This window comes from Rhinoderma darwinii, chromosome 10, assembly GCF_050947455.1.
Source record: "Rhinoderma darwinii isolate aRhiDar2 chromosome 10, aRhiDar2.hap1, whole genome shotgun sequence".
Lineage (NCBI taxonomy): Eukaryota > Metazoa > Chordata > Amphibia > Anura > Rhinodermatidae > Rhinoderma > Rhinoderma darwinii.
This window is the reverse complement of record NC_134696.1, coordinates 26,411,561-26,431,559: the sequence shown is the minus strand read 5'-3', so window position 1 is coordinate 26,431,559 and position 19,999 is coordinate 26,411,561. Positions and strand designations below refer to the sequence as shown.

Below are 19,999 nucleotides of genomic sequence, written 5' to 3'. Positions count from 1 at the left end.
CTCCACCAGGAGCCCCGATCATGTGTGCCATTGGTATTGCTGAAAATGTAGATCGTGTGATTATGGAGGACATGAAAATAAGCCACTGTTTGTTCTTGTGTATTTGTGTACAGTCCTCGGCTCCGCAGCTGGTGGCAATGTTCAAATATGTGACTTGCTAATGATGTACAGGGCTCCTGCTTTAGCACTGAATGTTTTTTTTTTCTAAAGAAGCAATTAAAAATGTATAAAGTTGATCTCAAGCTAAAAACTAAAAAGAGGTGGGACTGGTTCATTAATATAACCCTGCATAATGCATAGCAAAACACATAAATTTGACCTGAGTTGGGAGGTTCAAACACGGCGGTGTCAGCACCAGGCAAACCTGGGCAGATACTATGGCCCACGCTCTATACTTGTCAAGCCAAAGGTGGGCAACTAGCGGGCCCACTATGATTTTGTTGCCCAACTACACCTAGATATGGCATGGTTCAGAAGGGTACTATAGTAAAGCCCCTATTGCACCGACCGATAATCGGCTGGTGCAGCGAGCGACGATCAGCGAGACATCATTGATCGGCGCTCGTTTGCACCTGTCACAAGGAACTATGGATGAGGACAAGCGGTCGTTACTCCGATCGCCCCCATACATTATTATCATGTTGGCAGCGTGTCTCGCTGTTTATACAGCGAGATGTGCTGCCGACAGCGATAATATTTTACTTTTTTTAAACTATACGATCAGCAGGTAAACGAGCGTTTGCTCATCCATCTGCTGATCGTTCTCTGTTTACAGAGGGCAATTATCGGCAACGAGTGTTCTATATAAGCTTGCCTGCCCGATAATCGCCCAGTGTAAAACCCCCTTTAGTGAAAGAATTTGTATACTATCTGACACAATTGACTTTTCTAAATATACTGACCCATATAGTCATTTCTCCATATATGATTGTGCAGCGGTATTACAACAAATGGACCAATTTTTTTGTCTTTTGTCCCTATTTCTTGAAAACTGGTGAACTAAAGAAGGTCTACTTCTGCGATAGAGTAATTGCCAATTTCTGTACATATTAGTAAATGTCGGCAGAATCTGTCTGGTTTGGTAGAATATGCAGTCAAGAAAGATCTCCCTCTTTTCTCTTAGCTCTCTCTTCAATTTACACTACCACCCTATATGTATTGCTTTCCCTTTCTTCTCTACCAGATGACCACCACTCTTTCAGTATGTGCCACTTTCGATATAAAATAAAAATAAATAAGCAAGACAGATGAGGTAGAAATCCATTTATTGTTCTAAATAATTGACATATTAATTATTATACATTTTTAAATATTCTTCTGATGCTATTTCTGGCTTCCAAAGGAGAATATAGCATTTCGGAGCAAAATAACCCAACATTATTCCAAAGGAACTCACCAGAGTCACAACCATTTGAAGCAAAAGTTGGTTCCCGTCTGTGACCTCAGCATAGACAGGAACAAAGACAATCCATATCAGCATATATGCCAATGTGGAGAATGTGATATCTCTTGCCAGGTTGTACTGACCAGGTGGAGCTTGGGCTACACAATTTAACATGAAGGAGATAAGAGCAAGTATGCCATTGTATCCAAACATCAAGAAGAAGCAGAGAACATTGGTTATTTCACACTTGAGGTACTTATAGAGGAAAGTGACCTGTTCATTTTGGTACAAAGAGGGCGTACTGAGTAAGTACCATGTACAAAACAAGCCCTGGATGCCAATACTAAACAACAAGAACGCCCATGTTCCTATGGACTTTAACCATTGGATATATTTTGTGGGAACGTCCTTAAAATCAGTAACTAACATGACTTGCAGGGCTTTAATTGACAATGTAGACAGGCAACAAGTAAAGCCCATAGCCGGCAATGGTTGCTGCAACTGGCACACAAAATCAACGGGTTTACCAATGAAAAGGATGATACTGAGAGTGACGGCCAACAAAGAAAGAAGAGCGAAGGAGCACATGTGACCTCCGGAGGCTCTGACAAGAGGATTATGTCTGTGTTGGAAGAAGAGAATGATGGTTCCAAGGACAAGACAGAGGAGAGCAAAAGATAACAGCAGAAGAAACATGACAGAGAGGTCATTCCACTCTAAATACATGTAGGTTGGATTGCTACAGGTGGTGCTCCGTACATTAGACCACTGACCTGCCGGACATGTCTGACATTGATATTCATCTGCAAGAAAAGTCATGGGTGAGACATATATTTCTAATTAAAGAGGTATTTTCATTAATACAATATTAGGTGAATGTAATGTAGAAGTTTTTCAAGTCAACCATACAGATCTAATACTGTATATGCATAGTTGTGATCCAACTTTTTTTTGGGGATATCTGCAAGACAAAATATTAGCGATTTACCTTCACTAGACTGAAACATCCCTTCTTGGCAGTCAATGCAGTCAAAACAGCAGGAATGGGTTCCTTTCACTCTTCTTACTTGTCCTAGTAAGCAGTTTCCTGAACACTGAGACTCTGGAATCTTTGTTAAACAATAAGATTTCTCGATAAATACTCAAGAATGAGTCTTTAGCTCCAAACAAGTGGCTCTCCAGCTGCAGGTACTATTGGGCACTAGTGGTACCTGTGATGTCAACATTGCTGGCACTAATGTAAAAAAACATATCACTAATAGTTAACACTAGGCTAAGAGGCTTTTAATATTATGTATGGCTCAACACCATCTGCCATGGTTGGATTGCTCGAAAAAGGTTGGGGACCTCTGTTCTATACAGTTAAATAATCTTTTATCCCTTTTTGAGGGGAGTTTATAAATCTTTATAAGTCTTTCGCCAGCAACTAAACACTTGGGTCATATAGATGTATGCTAAAACCATTCCACTTGTCTCTTCGTTCTTCAAGCAAGGCGGGAAACCAGAGAACCCCAAAAAAGTTAAATCACCTCAAACCCATGAAAATACCCATAATACCTGATGATACCCAATGTTCCTTCACCCGGTTTATATTTCCCTCTTGAACAAATAAAGAGTAGATGGATTAAAAAAAATTCTATTGACTTATTTATGGGACAAAAGCAAAGCTGGCCAAAAAACAGCGTGAACATGACCACCAGGTAATTTCTACCAAATACTCGATTATCCACATTGTGTATCCATTTAGACACATCCACCATTTCTTATGGATTCCATAACTCACCAAATTCATAGAGGTTCCCCAGTTAATGAGAGTACTGTTCAATTCCATTTCTGTGTTGTAGGATCCAATTTTGGTAAAGCCCATCTCAGACATACTATGTGTCACTATATCATAGCCAGTATTAGGATTTCCATTGCTGTCAAACTTGAATGATGAGTTAAAGATGGAGAAGTTCACCTCTTTCACCTCTTTCAACAACTGTCATTATAAATAAATTGGCAAGTTATTCAACTTCATAAAGTCAACACATCCTTGGGTGCAAATTGGTATTGTAACTAATGTAATGGGTTACAAACAACATGGTACGCTAATAGAGTACTTGGACAATTGCTTACCTTCCATGCATAGATGTTAGCGTCTTGTTTGTTGCATTTCACAGAGGTGCAGTTAAGAAGCTTGTGTAATGCATAGGCCACTGCATAGACCGCCGTGTATACACTGTGTGCATGCAAAGCTGTGAGTGGGTTTAAAATTATGGGTATTTTATCAGGTTCAAGAGCGATGTATTGATAGTCATTACTGACTTGTGGATATGTCTGCGAGATCATATTTCTTAAAAACTCATCAAATCCCAAAACTGTGCGTGAACTTGGCAAGAACCCAATCACTGTGCCAACACGATCAATGCCTGGCAAGGAAAGAATAGTTTGTGATAAGACCCAGGATGCACTTCCTATCCATACTCTTGTCATGTTGCGCTCAATAACCTTATTGAAGAATGCTACTGATTGGGTCAATGATGCAAACACGAGCACTACTTTGACATCGGTCTGTTCAATCCTGTCTAAAATATCCTCAATAATGATGCTCGTCTCAGAGTTGGAGAGATATGTTGGAATTAGACCTTCATAAGCGATGCAGATTCCACTAGCCATTCCAGAAGAAGAAAACTGTTGAAGAGCAGTTTCACCATAATCGTCATCACTGACTACTGCAGCTATCCAGTTCCATTGGAAAAATGTCATCAATGTAACCATACCATCTACTTGCTTTTTATCACTCGGCACAGTTCTGTAGAAGGCTGGATAAATACTTTTATCACTAAATACATCGGCTGTCACAGAATAACTGATCTGAAAAAAAAAGCATAATCCGAGTAACCAGCTGAGATTTGGACAAAAGTATTTGTACCCTACCTATTATTGACAAGGGGAGGTCCTTCATTATGAAACCTTCCTGCCAGCCTACTATAGACTTACATTTGTCTGGTTTAGAATAAGCATTTTACAACGCCCTGTAAGGGGATTTATTAGTTAATAGTGGAGGGAGTTTCCTTTTCAATACCCTCTTTTATTAGCCAGAGTGAAGAATGGCTACAAAGAGCATCTCTGTATGAACAGAACAGTACATTGATTTCAAAGAGAAATTTCCCCTGTGGTGGCGCTGCAGGGATATTGAATACCTGATGACAGGTCCCTTAACAGCTCACAGCTAAGTGCTGGGCTTACCACCAGCGGCCCACCCTGTGATCAGTATATTGTTATTAGACCCTTCTATCTAATTGGAAAACCACTTTAGTATAAAATCTGATGTTGTCCAATTTAAAACAAAACTACTTATTTTTTGTGGGTGAGACCGGCCTATAGTAGGTCATTTCCAATCCATAAAATGGAATAAAGTTTACTTCGATGAACATACTGCATGTTCGGGATATTGGTTTCTGCATTGTTGCCAACCACCAACTCCCAAGAAAATTCTTAAATCTGGACTTTCTTGAAACAAAAAAGTCAACAAAAATACTTGCCCTCATCATATCCCGCCTAGACTACTGCAACCTTCTTCTCTATCGTCCCCCCTCTAACACTCTCATATCCTTCCAAACCATCTTCAACTCTGCTGCACAGTTATCACCCTCTCCTCTTGTTGTTCTACCGCCTCTCCTCTCTGCCAAGCAAGGCAGTTCACAACCTGTCCCTCCATACATCTCTGCCATAATCTCCATATACTTCCCCACACGTAAATTTGGTCTTCTAATGTCCTTCTACCTTGCTTTGCTCTGGTCTGCTGCTCACATCATCTTCTCCAAGATTTCTCCTGTGCTACCCCTATACTCTAGAACTTTTTACCCCACCCCATAAGATGCTTTCCCACTATCCAACCTGAGGGCCCGCTCTTAAGAACAGCTTACAACCTATGATAACCCTGTCTCCACTACACAACTGTATAAGCAACTTCTACCCTCATCTTCTTTTCCAATTCTCTGATAGATTGTAAGACCTCGTGGGCAGGTTTTTCTCTCTTTCTGTACCAGTCTGCCACCCAGTAAGCTCATGTTTATGATACTTATTATTTTTAGCATTTATTCATGTTATGTATTGAACTCATCTGTTTTTTAATATTTACAGTGCCCTGGAATATAATGGCCATATAAAATAAAAAATTATAATAAAAATAGCAATGTGTAAAGGATCTGCCAGGCACAGCTTCGGGGTTAACTCCCATAGGTAATCAGTCTGCACCTGAATCTACGTCTCTGAGACTGACTCCATCTTCCACCACTCAGGATGGCAGGCTTAGGAGTGGGAGAGCCTATCGCAGCCTGGCCAGACGGAGCTAGCTCCCGCCCTCTGTCTATTTATACCTGCCTTTCCTGTTCCTCCTTTGCTTGTGATTCTTCTCGTGTGGTTTCCTGGCCCAGCTACAGCTCCTGACTATTTGATCCTGCTCCATACTGACCCTGGCTTTCTGACTACTCTCCTGCTCTGCGTTTGGTACCTCGTACACTCCTGGTTTGACTCGGCTCGTTCACCCTCTTGTTGCTCACAGTGTTGCCGTGGGCAACTGCCCCATTTCCCTTAGCTTTGTGTACCCTTGTCTGTTTGTCTCGTGCACTTACTGAGCGTAGGGACCGCCACCCAGTTGTACCCCGTCGCCTAGGGTGGATCGTTGCAAGTAGGCAGGGACAGAGTGGCGGGTAGATTAGGGCTCACTTGTCCGTTTCCCTACCCCTATTATTACAAATGTGTTTCTGTTGTTGAAACTTTATTATATTATATAAAATGTAGAGGTTATGTCATAGTTAATGTTTAAAAACTGCTGACTTCTTATAAATCTTACTTGTGGAATTAGAAAGGTGCTCAACATCTTCATAGAGACAGTGGCCACCTCAGTGGATGAAGGTCCGATCACAGCCAGAACCCGGGTTTTGTACTCTGTAAGATTGCAGCTCACTTCCACATCTTCTGTCCCATTTCTGGCTAAGAACAGCAGAACAGGGTGTAGAATAACCAGGGAGTTAAGACAAGTGTCATAAACTTCATAGCCCAGAGTCTCTCCAGGGAGTAGGGTGGTACTATTGTTGATTTCCTCCAAAGCAAATTTCATTGCTAAAGCCTGGAGAAAACCTGTAGGATTTAAGCTACAACAGAAAATGTTTTAGTGAAATAATAACATAATCAATAATCATTAAATGGGTTGTCTGGGCACGTTCAGGACCCCCATATATAAGCCGTATTGGAGAACGGCTATATAGAGTGTCTCTTGCTCTGGTTGACCCAACACATCCAGCATTACATGGACAACCCATAGATTTCAATGTGTACTATGTAATACCTTATTTCTCCTGTGCCAGCGGAGTACCAGTACACATTGTAAGAGGAATTCTCAGCATATTCCATCTAAAATATAGATATAATTCTATATATATTATTGATATAATAGTGTTCCTCATGTAATAAAATGATCTATCTATTTTTGACTGGGCACTAAAAAGGATATGGACTGGAGGCACATTGCCAAAAAAAGAAACCTACAGTAACCATTTACAATCTTTCTATTGTAGGCTTGGTTCTTCGTCTCTAGACTTCTCCTTACTTCAGGTTCTTGGACAGGAAATAGCTACCTGAAAGCTACCATTGTCAGTCATATTCTTTTTCATGTAGCTAGAGTTTCTGTCACTTGGTCACCCAGAAATCTTCCTTTGCTCTTTCAGGTCTTCCTGGCAGTCAATGGCGAAAATCTTTTCCCTCCCACCTATTCACTGTGTCTCAGGGTGCAGTATAAAAATAAAAAATATATATTTTTAATTTTAAAAATGTAATAGCTTACCATATTTTATAGTATGATGTGAAATAGGGTGTACACTATAAGAAAGGGAACATTTATGGGCACATATTGTATTACTAATTGTGTGAAGATGAGATTAAATCTCCTAATAGTGCAGACTGAATTCTCATCTTTACAGCACTATAGTAGAATATTCTAGTTTCTAACTACTCAACCTGTGGTACATGTACCAAGGTGGTACATGCCATGTCTCTAGTGGGTACTTTCTGTGCTTTTAATGTGCAACACAGTGTAGGGTCACAGCCTTAAGGGGTACTTTGATGTCATTTATTTGGGTACTTGGCTGAGAAACACTGTTCTAGATGACTCTACACTGAGCCGCAGTGACATTCAGTATATTAGCACCTCACTTATAGCGCGGAAATGCATATCTCTAGTGTTTAGTGCCAACGTGTCAATTGTTTTCTGAAATGCTTGTCTATGTTATAACACAGCTGTTTTCAATTTTCTTTATACTTTATTTTCATTGTTCAAGCTGTGTATAGTCAGCAGCAATACTGAATGTGTGTGCACTTCTCTGTGACATAAAACTGAAAAAGATGTCAAGGACAATTGGCTTGGGCTATAAACTGGTCTATAAACTGTATAGACAGTAAACCCCTTGTGAAAAAGGCAACTAAAATACAAGCGGCGTACACACATACAGTCACATTAAACAACATTTCTACAGGTTCTATGCAGAATTAGGTCACACTGCACCTCCAAAGAGTATTCAACCTTGACTGGGGTTTACCCATCAGGATAATTCCTGGCCATATGCCCTATTAGATTCTCAAGAAGACCCCTCTCTATTAACCAGAGTGGAGAGCTGCTATAAGGAGTACCTCTTACTCTGGAGGACTTGACACAACCATATATTACATGACATTTCATATTTAACTTCGATTCTCATCAACCCTATACCACAAGCCCTATTATATGGGTATATGGATGTCTTAGAGGGGGTCCCCTGTTAAGAGATGCTAGTAAGCAGAAGACCTGGTGTATTGCTATTCATGGGATAGTGATAAATGGTAGATTGGTGGAGGGCAACCATTGGGAACTTGCCAATTTATAGAAAAGAGAACTACCCCAAGTTAGCATGCTCGGGAGTTTCTGTATCACAGTTATCCAGGGGCGAACATATCACTTGTGTAACCTGTGCAACTACGCAGGAACCATGTCGGCAATAGGACCTATTCACATCTTAAAAGTAAAATAACTGTGCTTCCCACCATCCATTGGACTTCATGCAAGGGATTGCACTAATGGTTCCCTTGGCTCACAATTACTAGAGGATTGGCGCACCAGTGAGGGATCACATAGAGCACTATGAGGGAAGTTCTCCTTTACGCTAAATAAGGAGTTGGAAAGCAAGGGGCCCAACATTGTTCCAGCACCAGGGCCCTCTACAGTCTGTGTGCACCTCAGGTGGGGAGGGACAAGTGAAGAGGTCATCCATTCTAGGTAGTGAGGATCCTCCACTGACCTAACATTCATCACCCCTCGAATAGGGGATAATTGTAAATGGCTGGAATAATCCTTTAACGCAACAGCTCCGAATTCTGAGAATAATTCTAATACAAAAATCAAGAACTGAGTCTATGACTAGGGTTAGGGTTTTTCACTGTCCATACAGAGCTATTTCCAGTCTTACCTTGAACATTTCAAAGGTTCTGGCTTCCAATGGCTTGCCAAGTCATCAACTTTGGAGTGAAAAGGAAATAAACCTCCAATCATGAATTCCCCAGGCTTCTTAAATATTTGATAAGCGACAGTCTCAGAGGTCGATAGCACAAACCTCTCATTAAATCTTAATAACAAGATTATATAGAAGATCATAACTTTGATGGTGGAAGAAGACTAGTGAAATACAGGCAATGGTATACACACGAATAGTATCACTGCATACAGCTACAGACAATGTCAAAGACTAGACATAATGAGCGGAAACATGATACAGTGAGTAATCTCTTGTTATCCTTGAAGTCCTGTGTCACTGACCCTAGTATTTGAGTAATTGAAAATCTTTGTCTTACACCAGAGGGTCAGGATTTGCAGTCAAATAGTGAAGTTTGCTGGGAGTGACGTAATTCACCGGAGTCCTGAAAATATTGGAATATAAAATTTATGAGGCAATACAGACACATGCAAACATCTTCAATCATGTGTATGTAATCAGTACATGTATAATTGGCTTGCACCAATGCCCTGATTATACAGAGATGCATGATAGTACATAGGTGCTGGGCATGTATAAGATGGATTGCTTCTGTTGGGGGGGAATGTCCTCCTCCTGGTAGCTACTTGAGAGTGTCCGCTGACTGGCTCACACTGTATGAGGGGGGGGGGGGGATTTGTGTCTGACACTGTTATTTAGGGGTATATCTGTGGGGGTTGAAAGGGCATTTGCTCCTTGTGACTGGGTGGTGCCAACAAGCCAATCTGCCTCGGCCATGGTAGATAGATACAGGGTCAGGGCAGCAAACTGAATCCTTGCCTCAGGTAAAGGAAAGGCTAGCCACGCCTCCACTGTTATTTTGGGAATGTGAGGGACTATGAATAAACATTGTTCTATTCTACTAGTGATGGCTCTAAACTAAATGGAGGATACAACAGGGCCTATGCATATCTTTAAAGCTTGGGTGACTCTTTGACCAAATGATACCTTTAGATTGAACAAAATGGCTGTTGTAAGCTACTTATTCCCAGGAGCCAACTACTAGAGGAAGCAGAGGTCAGGAGCATAGCTGGCTGATGTATGAATAAATATACATCATACAGTGATAGAATACATTTTAAGGACAGCTAATGAATGATATCTGTGCTTTAATATATAAGATTGAGGATATTTTTATTCTGTTGTTAGGAGCTTATTCTATTACATTCATATTCAGATTTTGCCTTTATTTCAAAAGACAATCCTGTAAGTGAAATGACAGAGGGAAAAGATGGTATACACAAACATGTAATTTGTTTCTTCACATACCAAATAGTGGCTGTCAATAACAGGGTGAATATGGATATGGCTAAAGTGCTTCTGTCGAGAATAACCTATAATAACTATCTTCACTCTGTATGAATTCTGAAATTATTGGGGAGATCTGCGATTCATGAGCCGTGTATAAAGCAATATATGGGCCTGATAGGGTAAATATAATTTTTTTTGGAAAATTAGTCAAAGACGTTTCTCATTTTATCGCATTTTAGATCAAAAGTGCTCCAATAACAGAGTATATGAAGCATTAAAGGGGTTGTCCAGGAAAAAAAAAAATTCTAAAAAATGTCCCCCAACCTTGATTTGCCTTCCCTAATACCCCCTATTAAACTTCTAACCAGTTTCTGTTTGATTTCCATCGTCACTGCTGCTTTTTCTGTTTGTTTACATCCCTTGCTGTTTGTTTACATCCCTTACTGGCTGTTTCCTGTCTTGTAACCCACTATACCCATGATCCCCGGCTGCATCTGAGGAGACAGTTGCATCCTCCCCCTTCCTCCAAAGCACCTCAGCTATTTGCATACTGCCACGCCCCTCTATGGTCACATGGTCCTTCCCTGCTCTAATTACAGATTACAGGCAGACGCTCCCTCCCTGCACACGGTCTGAGGCCGGATTACACCAGCGTGTGCCTTTTGCTTGCGCAAAAAACACGTCGTTTTGTGCGCGCAAAAGGTACATAACAGCTCCGTGTGTCAGCCGCGTATGATGTGTGGCTGTGTGATTTTCGCGCAGCCGCCATCATTATGACACTGTTTATATGTTTGTAAACAGAAAAGCACGTGGTGCTTTTCTGTTTTCATTCATACTTTTTACTGCTGTTGCGCGAATCACGCGCGTACCACGGAAGTGCTTCCGTGTGCTGCGATTGATTTTCACGCACCCATTGACTTCAATGGGTGCGTGATGCGCAAAAACACAAATATCGGACATGTCGTGAGTTTTACGCAGCGGACACACGCTGCATGAAACTCACTGACAGTCTGCACGGCCCCATAGACTAATATAGGTCCGTGCGAGGCGCGTGAAAATCACACGCGTTGCACGGACGTATTACACGTTCGTCTGAATAAGCCCTAACACAGTAATAATCATCATTATCCTTTGTGTCTCCATCTATCCCTGATCTAAGTACAGGCACCCGTCTCCCTCACCCGCCCCTTCCACAGCCTGATAAATGTCATGGTATGTTCACGTTCCGGGCCATGCTTTCACTTTTAACCCGTTTTGTACCCATTTTTTTCCTTGTCCGTTTTAAAAACGGATGAATTTCATTTGTCAATTTCCTGCCACACACTGCCCCCTGTAGATAATGCCACACACTACCTTCTATAGATACTGCCACAGCCCCCTGTAGGTAATGCCACACATCCCCGCTGTAGGTAATGCCACACATCCCCGCTGTAGGTAATGCCACACATCCCCGCTGTAGGTAATGCCACACATCCCCGCTGTAGGTAATGCCACACATCCCCGCTGTAGGTAATGCCACACATCCCCGCTGTAGGTAATGCCACACAGCCCCCCTGTAGGTAATGCCACACAGCCCCCCTGTAGGTAATGCCACACAGCCCCCCTGTAGGTAATGCCACACAGCCCCCCTGTAGGTAATGCCACACAGCCCCTCTGTAGGCAATGCCACACATCCCCCTTGTAGGCAGTGCCACACAGCCCCCTGTAAGTAATGCCACACAGCCCCCTGTAAGTAATGCCACACAGCCCCCTGTAAGTAATGCCACATAGCCCCCCCTGTAGGTAATGCCACATAGCCCCCCCTGTAGGTAATGCCACATAGCCCCCCCTGTAGGTAATGCCACATAGCCCCCCCTGTAGGTAATGCCACATAGCCCCCCCTGTAGGCAATGCCACCCCCCTACTTTCCTGTAGGGGACGGCTCTGGAGAAATCTCTCACTTCACTGTCCATATATGAACAGTGAAGTGAGGTACTTCTCCTGGAGCGGAATCCCCGGCCACATCGGCGGGGATTCCGCTTCAGAAGTCACTGACGTCACTGTCCATATATGGACACAGTGAAGTCAGTGACTTCTCCTGGAGCGGAATCCCCGGCCACATCGGCGGGGATTCCGCTTCAGAAGTCACTGACATCACTGTCCATATATGGACACAGTGAAGTCAGTGACTTCTCCTGGAGCGGAATCCCCGGCCACATCGGCAGGGATTCCGCTTCATTAGTCCCTGACGTCACTGTCCATATATGGACACAGTGAAGTCTGTGACTTCTCTTGGAGCGGAATCCCCGGCCACATCGTCGGGGATTCCGCTTCATTAGTCTCTGACGTCACTGTCCATATATGGACACAGTGAAGTCTGTGACTTCTCTTGGAGCGGAATCCCCGGCCAATTCGCCGGTGATTCCGCTTCAGAAGTCACTGTGTCCATATATGGACACAGTGAAGTCTGTGACTTCTCCTGGAGCGGAATCCTCAAACCCGGGCTTGGGGATTACGCTCCTACAGTGACCAAATAAACACCCTCCTCCTCCTCCTCCTCACATGCGCTTCGGACTGTGAGGAGGAGAAGGAGAGAGCGAGCTACAGTAGACACGGCCATCACAGTGCACACCGATACCACATACTAAAACTTGCGCATGCGCAATGAAACTGCTGCTGAAGACGCAGCCATACCATTTAACAGAGCATGCGTGGTAGACACAACCACGCATGCTCTAAGCAGATGGGGAAAACACGTGGTACAGTTATGACGTACCCGTACACTGAAAACCGGAAACCGCAAACCGGAAGTTAGGCGCGAATGGACGGGTATGCACAGGAAGTGCAAATTTTACATGGACAAGCGGTCACGTGACGGAAGAGGGGATACGACGATACAGCCAGCTAATCAAACGTAAGTACATTACAAAGTTAAATGTTTTTTATTGTTTCGTTTAATTAAAAGTAATTTTTTACTTCTGGAATACCCCTTTAATATGCCAGACTGGTGTTTAGAAAATGGGGCTATGGGCAACAAAAAAGTGGGGCCCCCAATGATTGCAATTTTTAGACAGTTTCTATGGTAATTTTATCCTACATAATGCTGCCAAATAGTTCAAAGACAATAGTGCCATATGCAGCGCCACATAATACCACCATATATTGCCCAAATAATATGCAGCCTCTAAATAATACCCCCTAAACAAGCCCGCATAATACCGCCATATAAGGTTAGGTCCAGAAGTATTTGGACAGTGACACAATCTTCATGATTTGGGCTCTGCATGCTTCCACATTGGATTTGAAATGAAACAACTGAGATGCAATTGAAGTGTAGACTTTCAGGTTTAATTCAAGGGGTTAAACAAAAATATCCTGTGAAAGGTTTATGAATTGCAACCATTTTTCTACACAGCCTCCTCATTTCAGGGGCTCAAAAGTATTTTCAAAAACAACCTGAAGACAATCCTTTGTTTTAAGTGTATATGCCCAGAGCTAGTGATAAAAATCAGTGCCGGCTCCAGGTTTATGTGGGCCCTTGGGTGACACAGACTTAGTGGGTCCCTTTGCGGGGGAACTCACGGTGGCAGTAAAATGTCAGAAAACTTTACTTTGTGCCCCCATATAGAAGTTAGGCTCCATTAGGCCCCCAGTTTTATACTCCCATGAATGTAGTGCCCTCTGTAAGGAGTCTGTGAGGATGGACCAGTGTAATCTATCCACCCAGGAGAAACAACGCAGACAAACTTCGGGACTCTGTCTATATTGCGGCCTCGGAGGCCATCTTGTGCGTCTGTGTCCCCAAAAGTCCCAAAGCCTAGGGTTGCTAGGAGAGACAACTTTGGATAAAAAAAGACTTCCATCTAAATTGTTCATACCAGTGACCATAGTGTCTGGCGAGAAAACGCATCAGGTCTCTGCGTATCTGGACTCCGGATCCGTTGCTAATTTCATTTGTAGAGACCTGGTGGATCTTTTTCAATTACCCACTACCCCTCTGGAGAGGCCGTTGACTGTTGAATCGGTAAATGGACTACCTCTGCCAGATCCAGTTATTGCTGTGACCAAGCCGCTGAGGTTCCAAGTGGGAGCTCTCCACTCCGAGCTGTTATCGTTCTTTGTCTTGTCCAAGGCCGTTAACCCCGTGCTACTGGGCCTGCCTTGGCTCTGATTACATGCCCCAGTCCTGGACTGGAACTCTGGAGAGGCTCTCCAGTGGGGCCCCGAGTGTCACAACCGTTGCCTGGGACAGATTCGTTTGGCTCAGCTTCCTCTGCCTCAGTCATTGGCAGGATTGCCTGGTCATTATGCTGCATTTTCGGATGTCCTCAGCAAGAGGGAGGCGGAGACGCTGCCCCCACACCAGGCGTATCACTGCCCTATTGAGCTGATTCCTGGTGCATCCCTTCCGCGTTGTAGGGTATATCCTCTCTCCTTGCCAGAGACTCAGTCCATGTCCGCCTATGTTAAAGAGAACTTGGAGAGGGGCTTCATACGGAAATCTTCCTTTCAGGCAGGAGCCCTGTTCTTCTTCGTCAAGAAAAAGGATGGTTCTCTACGTCCCTGTATCGACTACCGGGGTCTCAACAAGATCACGGTGAAAAATAAGTATCCATTGTCACTGATCTCTGGATTGTTTGATTGTATACGTGGTGCCAAGATTTTTTCCAAACTAGACCTGCGTGAGGCTTACAAACTAATCCGGATTCGCTCGGGGTGATGAATGGAAGACTGCATTTAACACCCGTGATGGACACTATCTAGTACTGCCATTCGGCCTGTGTAATGCTCCCGCGGTCTTCCAGGAGTTTGTTAATGACATCTTCCGTGACCTCCTCTATTTTTGTGTTGTGGTCTATCTTGATGACATCTTGATTTTCTCTCCAGATTTTATGACTCATCAGAGACATGTCCGTCAAGTTTTGCTGCAGTTAAGGGAGAATCGTCTGTACGCTAAGTTGGAGAAGTGCGTGTTTGAGAAAGATGCTCTACCCTCCCTGGGCTACATCGAATCGAGGTCTCGAGATGGAGCCTGAAAAGGTAAAGTCCGTCCTGGAATGGTCACGCCCTCAAGGCTTGAGGGCCATACAGCACTTTCTGGGATTCGCCAATTTTTACAGACAGTTCATCCCAAACTTCTCACTGACTTCTCCTATCTCTAACCTCACCAAGAAGGGCATGAACGCCAAGGCGTGGACTGTTGGACATTCAATAGCCTGAAGAATGCCTTCACGTCAGCCTCTATCCTCCATCATGCAGATGTTTCGCTACCATTCTAGTTGGAGATGGACGCCTCCTCTGTCGGTGCTGGTGCAGTCCTGTTCCAGAAAGGTTCCAAGGGCAAGTCAATGGTATGTGGATATTTCTCTAAGCTATTCTCTTCCGCAGAACGCAACTACTCGATTGGGGATCGGGAGATACTTGCATCAAATTGGCTCTGGAGGAGTGGAGACATCTACTAGAGGGCACAGCTCAACCTATCCAAATTTTTACGGACCACAAGAATCTCACCTATCTTCAGACGGCCCAACGGCTGAATACTCGTGAGGCCAGGTGGTCGCTGTTCTTTACCAGGTTCCAGTTTGAGCTCCATTATCGCCTGGCTGACAAAAATGTGAGGGCCGATGGCTTGTCCATGTCTTTAGAGACAGAAGACACCATGGAGATTCCACAGAACATTATTGATCCGTCTTGCATTGTCTCTGTCAACCCCCTGCAAGTTGGAGACATTCCTCCAGGGAGGACTTTTGTACGCCTGGCTGACAGAGGGAGAATCCTCCACTGGGGACACTCCTCTAGACTGGCAGGTCACGCGGGTACCTGTAAGACCCAAGATCTGATTGCCTGTCATTTCTGGTGACCCACGCTGCCCAAAGACATTATGGACTTTGTGTCTGCCTGTTCAGTGTGTGCAGCTAACAAGGTCGCTCACTCCAGACCTGCTGGCCTGCTCCAGCCATTGCCTGTGCCCGATGCTCCCTGGCAGCATATAGCTATGGACTTTATTAATGACCTTCCTCTCTCTGCGGGATGCAGTACTGTCTGGGTGGTGGTGGACCGATTTTTGAAGATGGCCCACTTCGTTCCTCTGACTGGTCTTCCTTCTGCTCCTCAACTGGCCAAGCTTTTCATCCAACACATCTTCCGCTTGAACGGCTTGCCGCAGCATATTGTGTCTGATCAGGGGGTTCAGTTCACCTCGAAGTTCTGGAGAGCCCTCTGCGGACTCCTAGGTGTAAAGTTGGACTTTTCCTCAGCCTACTATACTCAGTCCAATGGTCAGGTCGAGAGGATCAATCAGATCTTGGAGAACTACCTACGCCATTTCATCTCCAAGCAGCACGATGACTGGGTGCAGTTGCTCCCGTGGGCTGAATTTTCTAACAATAATCATACCAGCGAGTCCACAAGAAAGACACCATTCTTTATTGTCTATGGCCAACACCCATAAATTCCTCTCCCGGTGCCTAATACGTCCGAGGTGCCAGCTGCTGACGCTGCTTTTAGGGACTTTTTGCAGATCTGGCAGCATACTTGATCCTCCATCCTGCTGGCGGTCGACCGCATGAAACGGAAGGCGGACATTAGAAGAAAAGAACCGCCTCAGTTTCTCCCTGGCACGAAGGCCTGGCTGTCCTCCAGGAATATCCGACTGAGGGTGCCATCTTACAAATTTGCTCCCTGGTTCCTCGGACCCTTCGAGATCCTGCAGTAGATCAACCCTGTCGCCTACAAGCTTCGGCTGCCTCCTACCCTCAAGATTCCCAACTCCTTCCATGTCTCCCTCCTGAAACCGGTGGTTCTGAAAAGCTTTACCAAGACTCCTCGCCCTGCGGTTGCCTCCAGCGGCCCTTCAGACACCTTCGAAGTTAAAGGACAGGTGTCGCGAAAAAAAATAATTTGATATAATATTGCTTTTAGTGTTTTATTAAAATTAATTTTATTTATTTGTGTGTTCGTGTTTTACTTTTTTTTTTTTCCAACTTTTACTTCACTATGGGGGCTGCCATTTTTTTTTTCATCTCTGTATGTGTCGATTAACGACAAATACAGAGATGGAATACGGCACATACATCCCCATAGAGAATGCGAACGGGAGCCGTTCCATTCACTATGGTGTACGCCGTCTGTGTGGGAACGGCGCATGCGCCGCTCCCACACAGTCCAAAAGGAAGGTCTTCGGCCGAGCATCATCCGGCGCCATTTTCACGTGGACCGGAAGCCGCGGCCGGACAGTAAGATGACTACTTCCGGTCGCGGCTTCCGGACATGTGTTCAGAAGCAAGCACTAGGAGCGGAGGGAGCGGACGGACCGGAGGGAGCGGCGGCAGTGGCGGCGGCAGGAGCAGGTAAGTTATGTCTGTGTATGTTCGTGTTTTAGTGTGTGGTTACCACTGTATGTAAGCCTACTACACTGTGCATTCGCTCAAAAAATGGCGGCACACAGTGTAGGAGGTTTGAACATTCAACCCCCTCCTTTCTCCTGGCACTAGCCAGGATAAAGGAGGGGGATTAATTGAGCACACTAGAGTGAGTGTGTCTTCTCAAATTTTGCAGCATAAAACAATGCGGTTGCTTTACCACATGCCAATGCTGCAATTTTGGGAATTGCTCCCTCTAGTGACCAGCACTAGATTAGATTAGAATCTAATTTATAATATTTCCTGACTTGTGAAAAAATTAGAACAATGTCTAATCATGTATATACTAACTGTTTAACTAAAAAAAATAAAAAAAATAATTTCTAGCGACACATTCCCTTTAAGGAGATCTTTGACACCAAGAAAGTAAGAGGAAAGACTTTTTATTTGGTGGATTGGAGTGGGTTTGGTCCTGAAGAGAGCTCCTGGGAGCCAGAGGAGATCCTCAATGCTCCTACCCTTCTGAAGAAGTTTCTCTCTCGCTCTGGTAGCAAGAAGAGGGGGCGTAAGAGGGGGGATACTGTCATGCCCATGGCCGCGGGCCGTCAGGCTCACTCACCTCCTGACGCCCGCAGCCATTGATCTGCGAGCGCTGGCCACCAGTGTCCTCCTCAGAAGACGCCTCACTTCCGCTCACCTCGGCCAGGTCCCGTAGGGTGTGCGCGCACGCTGGTGCCCGCTCTTAAAGTGGCAGCGCGCGCACTGGACTTTTATGTTTAATTAGCCCATAGCACCCTGGACTATAAGAAGGGCTCAGCCCCTTCCTCCCACGCCTGAGCGTTGTTGTCGTACCCTAAGTTTGTCTATGCAAATGGTCTCCTAGTGTTTCCTAGTTCCCAGTGTTCCCTGTTCCTGTATCCGGTGCTATCCCGGTCAAGTGCCGTGCTGAGCTGAAGTCGTGCTGTGCTGTATACCATGCCTGTCCTGCTACACCACGCCTGACGTCTACCTGCTGCCTAGTCCCAGCCGAGCCTGCCTTGCTACTGTCCAAGCTGCCACATGTACCCTATACAAACTATAGACTCTAACCTGCGCCCTGTTGGCCAGCTGCCATACCGCCAAGGCGGTACGGCCCAGTGGGTCCACGAACCCAACGTGACAACCATCATATACATAAAATATGTGACTAGCTTTGAGTTCCATCTTTTGTTGGTAGTCTTATGAAATTCTACATGATTTTGGCGAATCGTTGGACTACTGGATGCCGGATTAAAGGAATTTATCTTTACACATTTTTTTACAGGTATTCAAGTCAACAAGGTGATTTTATAAGTCAAAAAGTTCACATACTTCATTTCTGGCTAAGCATTAAAATAAATCACAAGAGCAATGTAGTCAGTACTAAATAAGGCTAGATTCAAAGCAACTGGTGCGTCTGTGATTTTCACGCACCCATAGACTTCAATGGGCACGTGTTCCACAAAAACGGACTAGAATATGACATGCAGAGAGTTTCACACAGCAGAAACACGCTGTGGGAAAAATCATGGACGGCTGAATAGCCCCATTGAATTGCAGAGGTCCGTGTGCTGTCTGTTGTTTTAACGGACAGCACACGGACGTATACAAATTTCATCTGAATAAGGCCTAACTTTGATAAGGCCCACACAGACTCTGTATTGGGAGAACTGGATGGCTGGATGCTGTATACATTAGAACACATTGCACACATTGCACACGATTACGCCATATTTGGATAATACAAACATAGTTTTAAGCCTTATTCTAGTTTTGCATGCTCCTCTGCTTATTTGAATGCTTTATTTTCATAGTCTAAGGCAAACAGGGAACTTGAGATCAGTGTTTACATATGAAGAAATATATATGTACTAAATATCACTAGCAAGTGGCTACCTTAAAGTGAAACTCTTCCTTTGGAGCCACATTAAATAGTAAATATTGTTTCATAATTTTAAATAGATCCAAAATTCTCTGCTGATTATTTTATAATATATCCTTATAGGGTTGGAATTAGTTTTTCTGATATAGAGCTCCAAATCCTCTCTTTCCCTTCACAGAGCCATAGAGTTAAATGATAAAATTCTGGCTGCCTGCTGCCACCTCTAGGGGGAGTTCAAAGCATACAGCTCTATCCAGCTCCCATTTAACACAATAAGGCTCTGTTCACATCTGCGTTGTAGCTTCTGTTTATAATGGAAGCCACGACGCAGTGCTGGATCTATCACAAGACGCATACCAGTGGAGCCCGATGGACCCCATTGACTTCTGTACACTGCTTAAAGGAACGCTCCAGGCAAAACTGATACAATGTGTTAGCTAAGTGCAGGACCTGAGGTGGCGGTGCATGTCATAGGTATTCAAAGAACAGCCGGAGGTGTAACTTAAAGCAATTTGGCCCCAATGCAAAATCTTTGGCCCTCACCTACCATGTGCTATTTATAATACTAATACTATGG

The 19,999-nt window shown here is 44.2% G+C and overlaps 2 protein-coding genes across 2 annotated transcripts in view; one reads left to right on the top strand and one right to left on the bottom strand.

Moving 5' to 3' along the window:
* Window positions 1-1,288: 1,288 nt before the first annotated feature.
* On the bottom strand, window positions 1,289-10,696 carry LOC142662584 (taste receptor type 1 member 3-like). The gene is made up of 7 exons (XM_075840794.1): window positions 10,548-10,696; window positions 8,869-9,316; window positions 6,225-6,525; window positions 3,503-4,240; window positions 3,168-3,365; window positions 2,373-2,493; window positions 1,289-2,187 (listed from the first exon to the last, which is right to left on the bottom strand). The coding sequence occupies exons 2-7, from the start codon at window positions 9,051-9,053 to the stop codon at window positions 1,289-1,291; spliced, it is 2,442 nt and encodes an 813-aa protein (XP_075696909.1). The 5' UTR covers window positions 9,054-9,316; window positions 10,548-10,696.
* Window positions 10,697-12,567: 1,871 nt separating this feature from the next.
* MIB2 (MIB E3 ubiquitin protein ligase 2) overlaps window positions 12,568-19,999 on the top strand; it is a 111,570-nt gene continuing 104,138 nt past the window's right edge. Inside the window, exon 1 of the mRNA XM_075839597.1 lies at window positions 12,568-13,075. The gene's annotated coding sequence lies outside the window, so the exon portion shown is untranslated. The remainder of the gene's footprint in view (window positions 13,076-19,999) is intronic.

Bases quoted from the DNA above. Each gene is read 5' to 3' on its own strand.
- LOC142662584 (XM_075840794.1), bottom strand. From the start codon at position 9,053: ATGATCTTCTATATAATCTTGTTATTAAGATTTAATGAGAGGTTTGTG. The intron at 3,366-3,502 runs GTAAGCAATTGT...TTATAATGACAG, and splicing joins CTAACATCTATGCATGGAAG to TTGTTGAAAGAGGTGAAAGA. The intron at 2,188-2,372 runs GTAAATCGCTAA...CTTTTCTTGCAG, and splicing joins GATGTTTCAGTCTAGTGAAG to ATGAATATCAATGTCAGACA.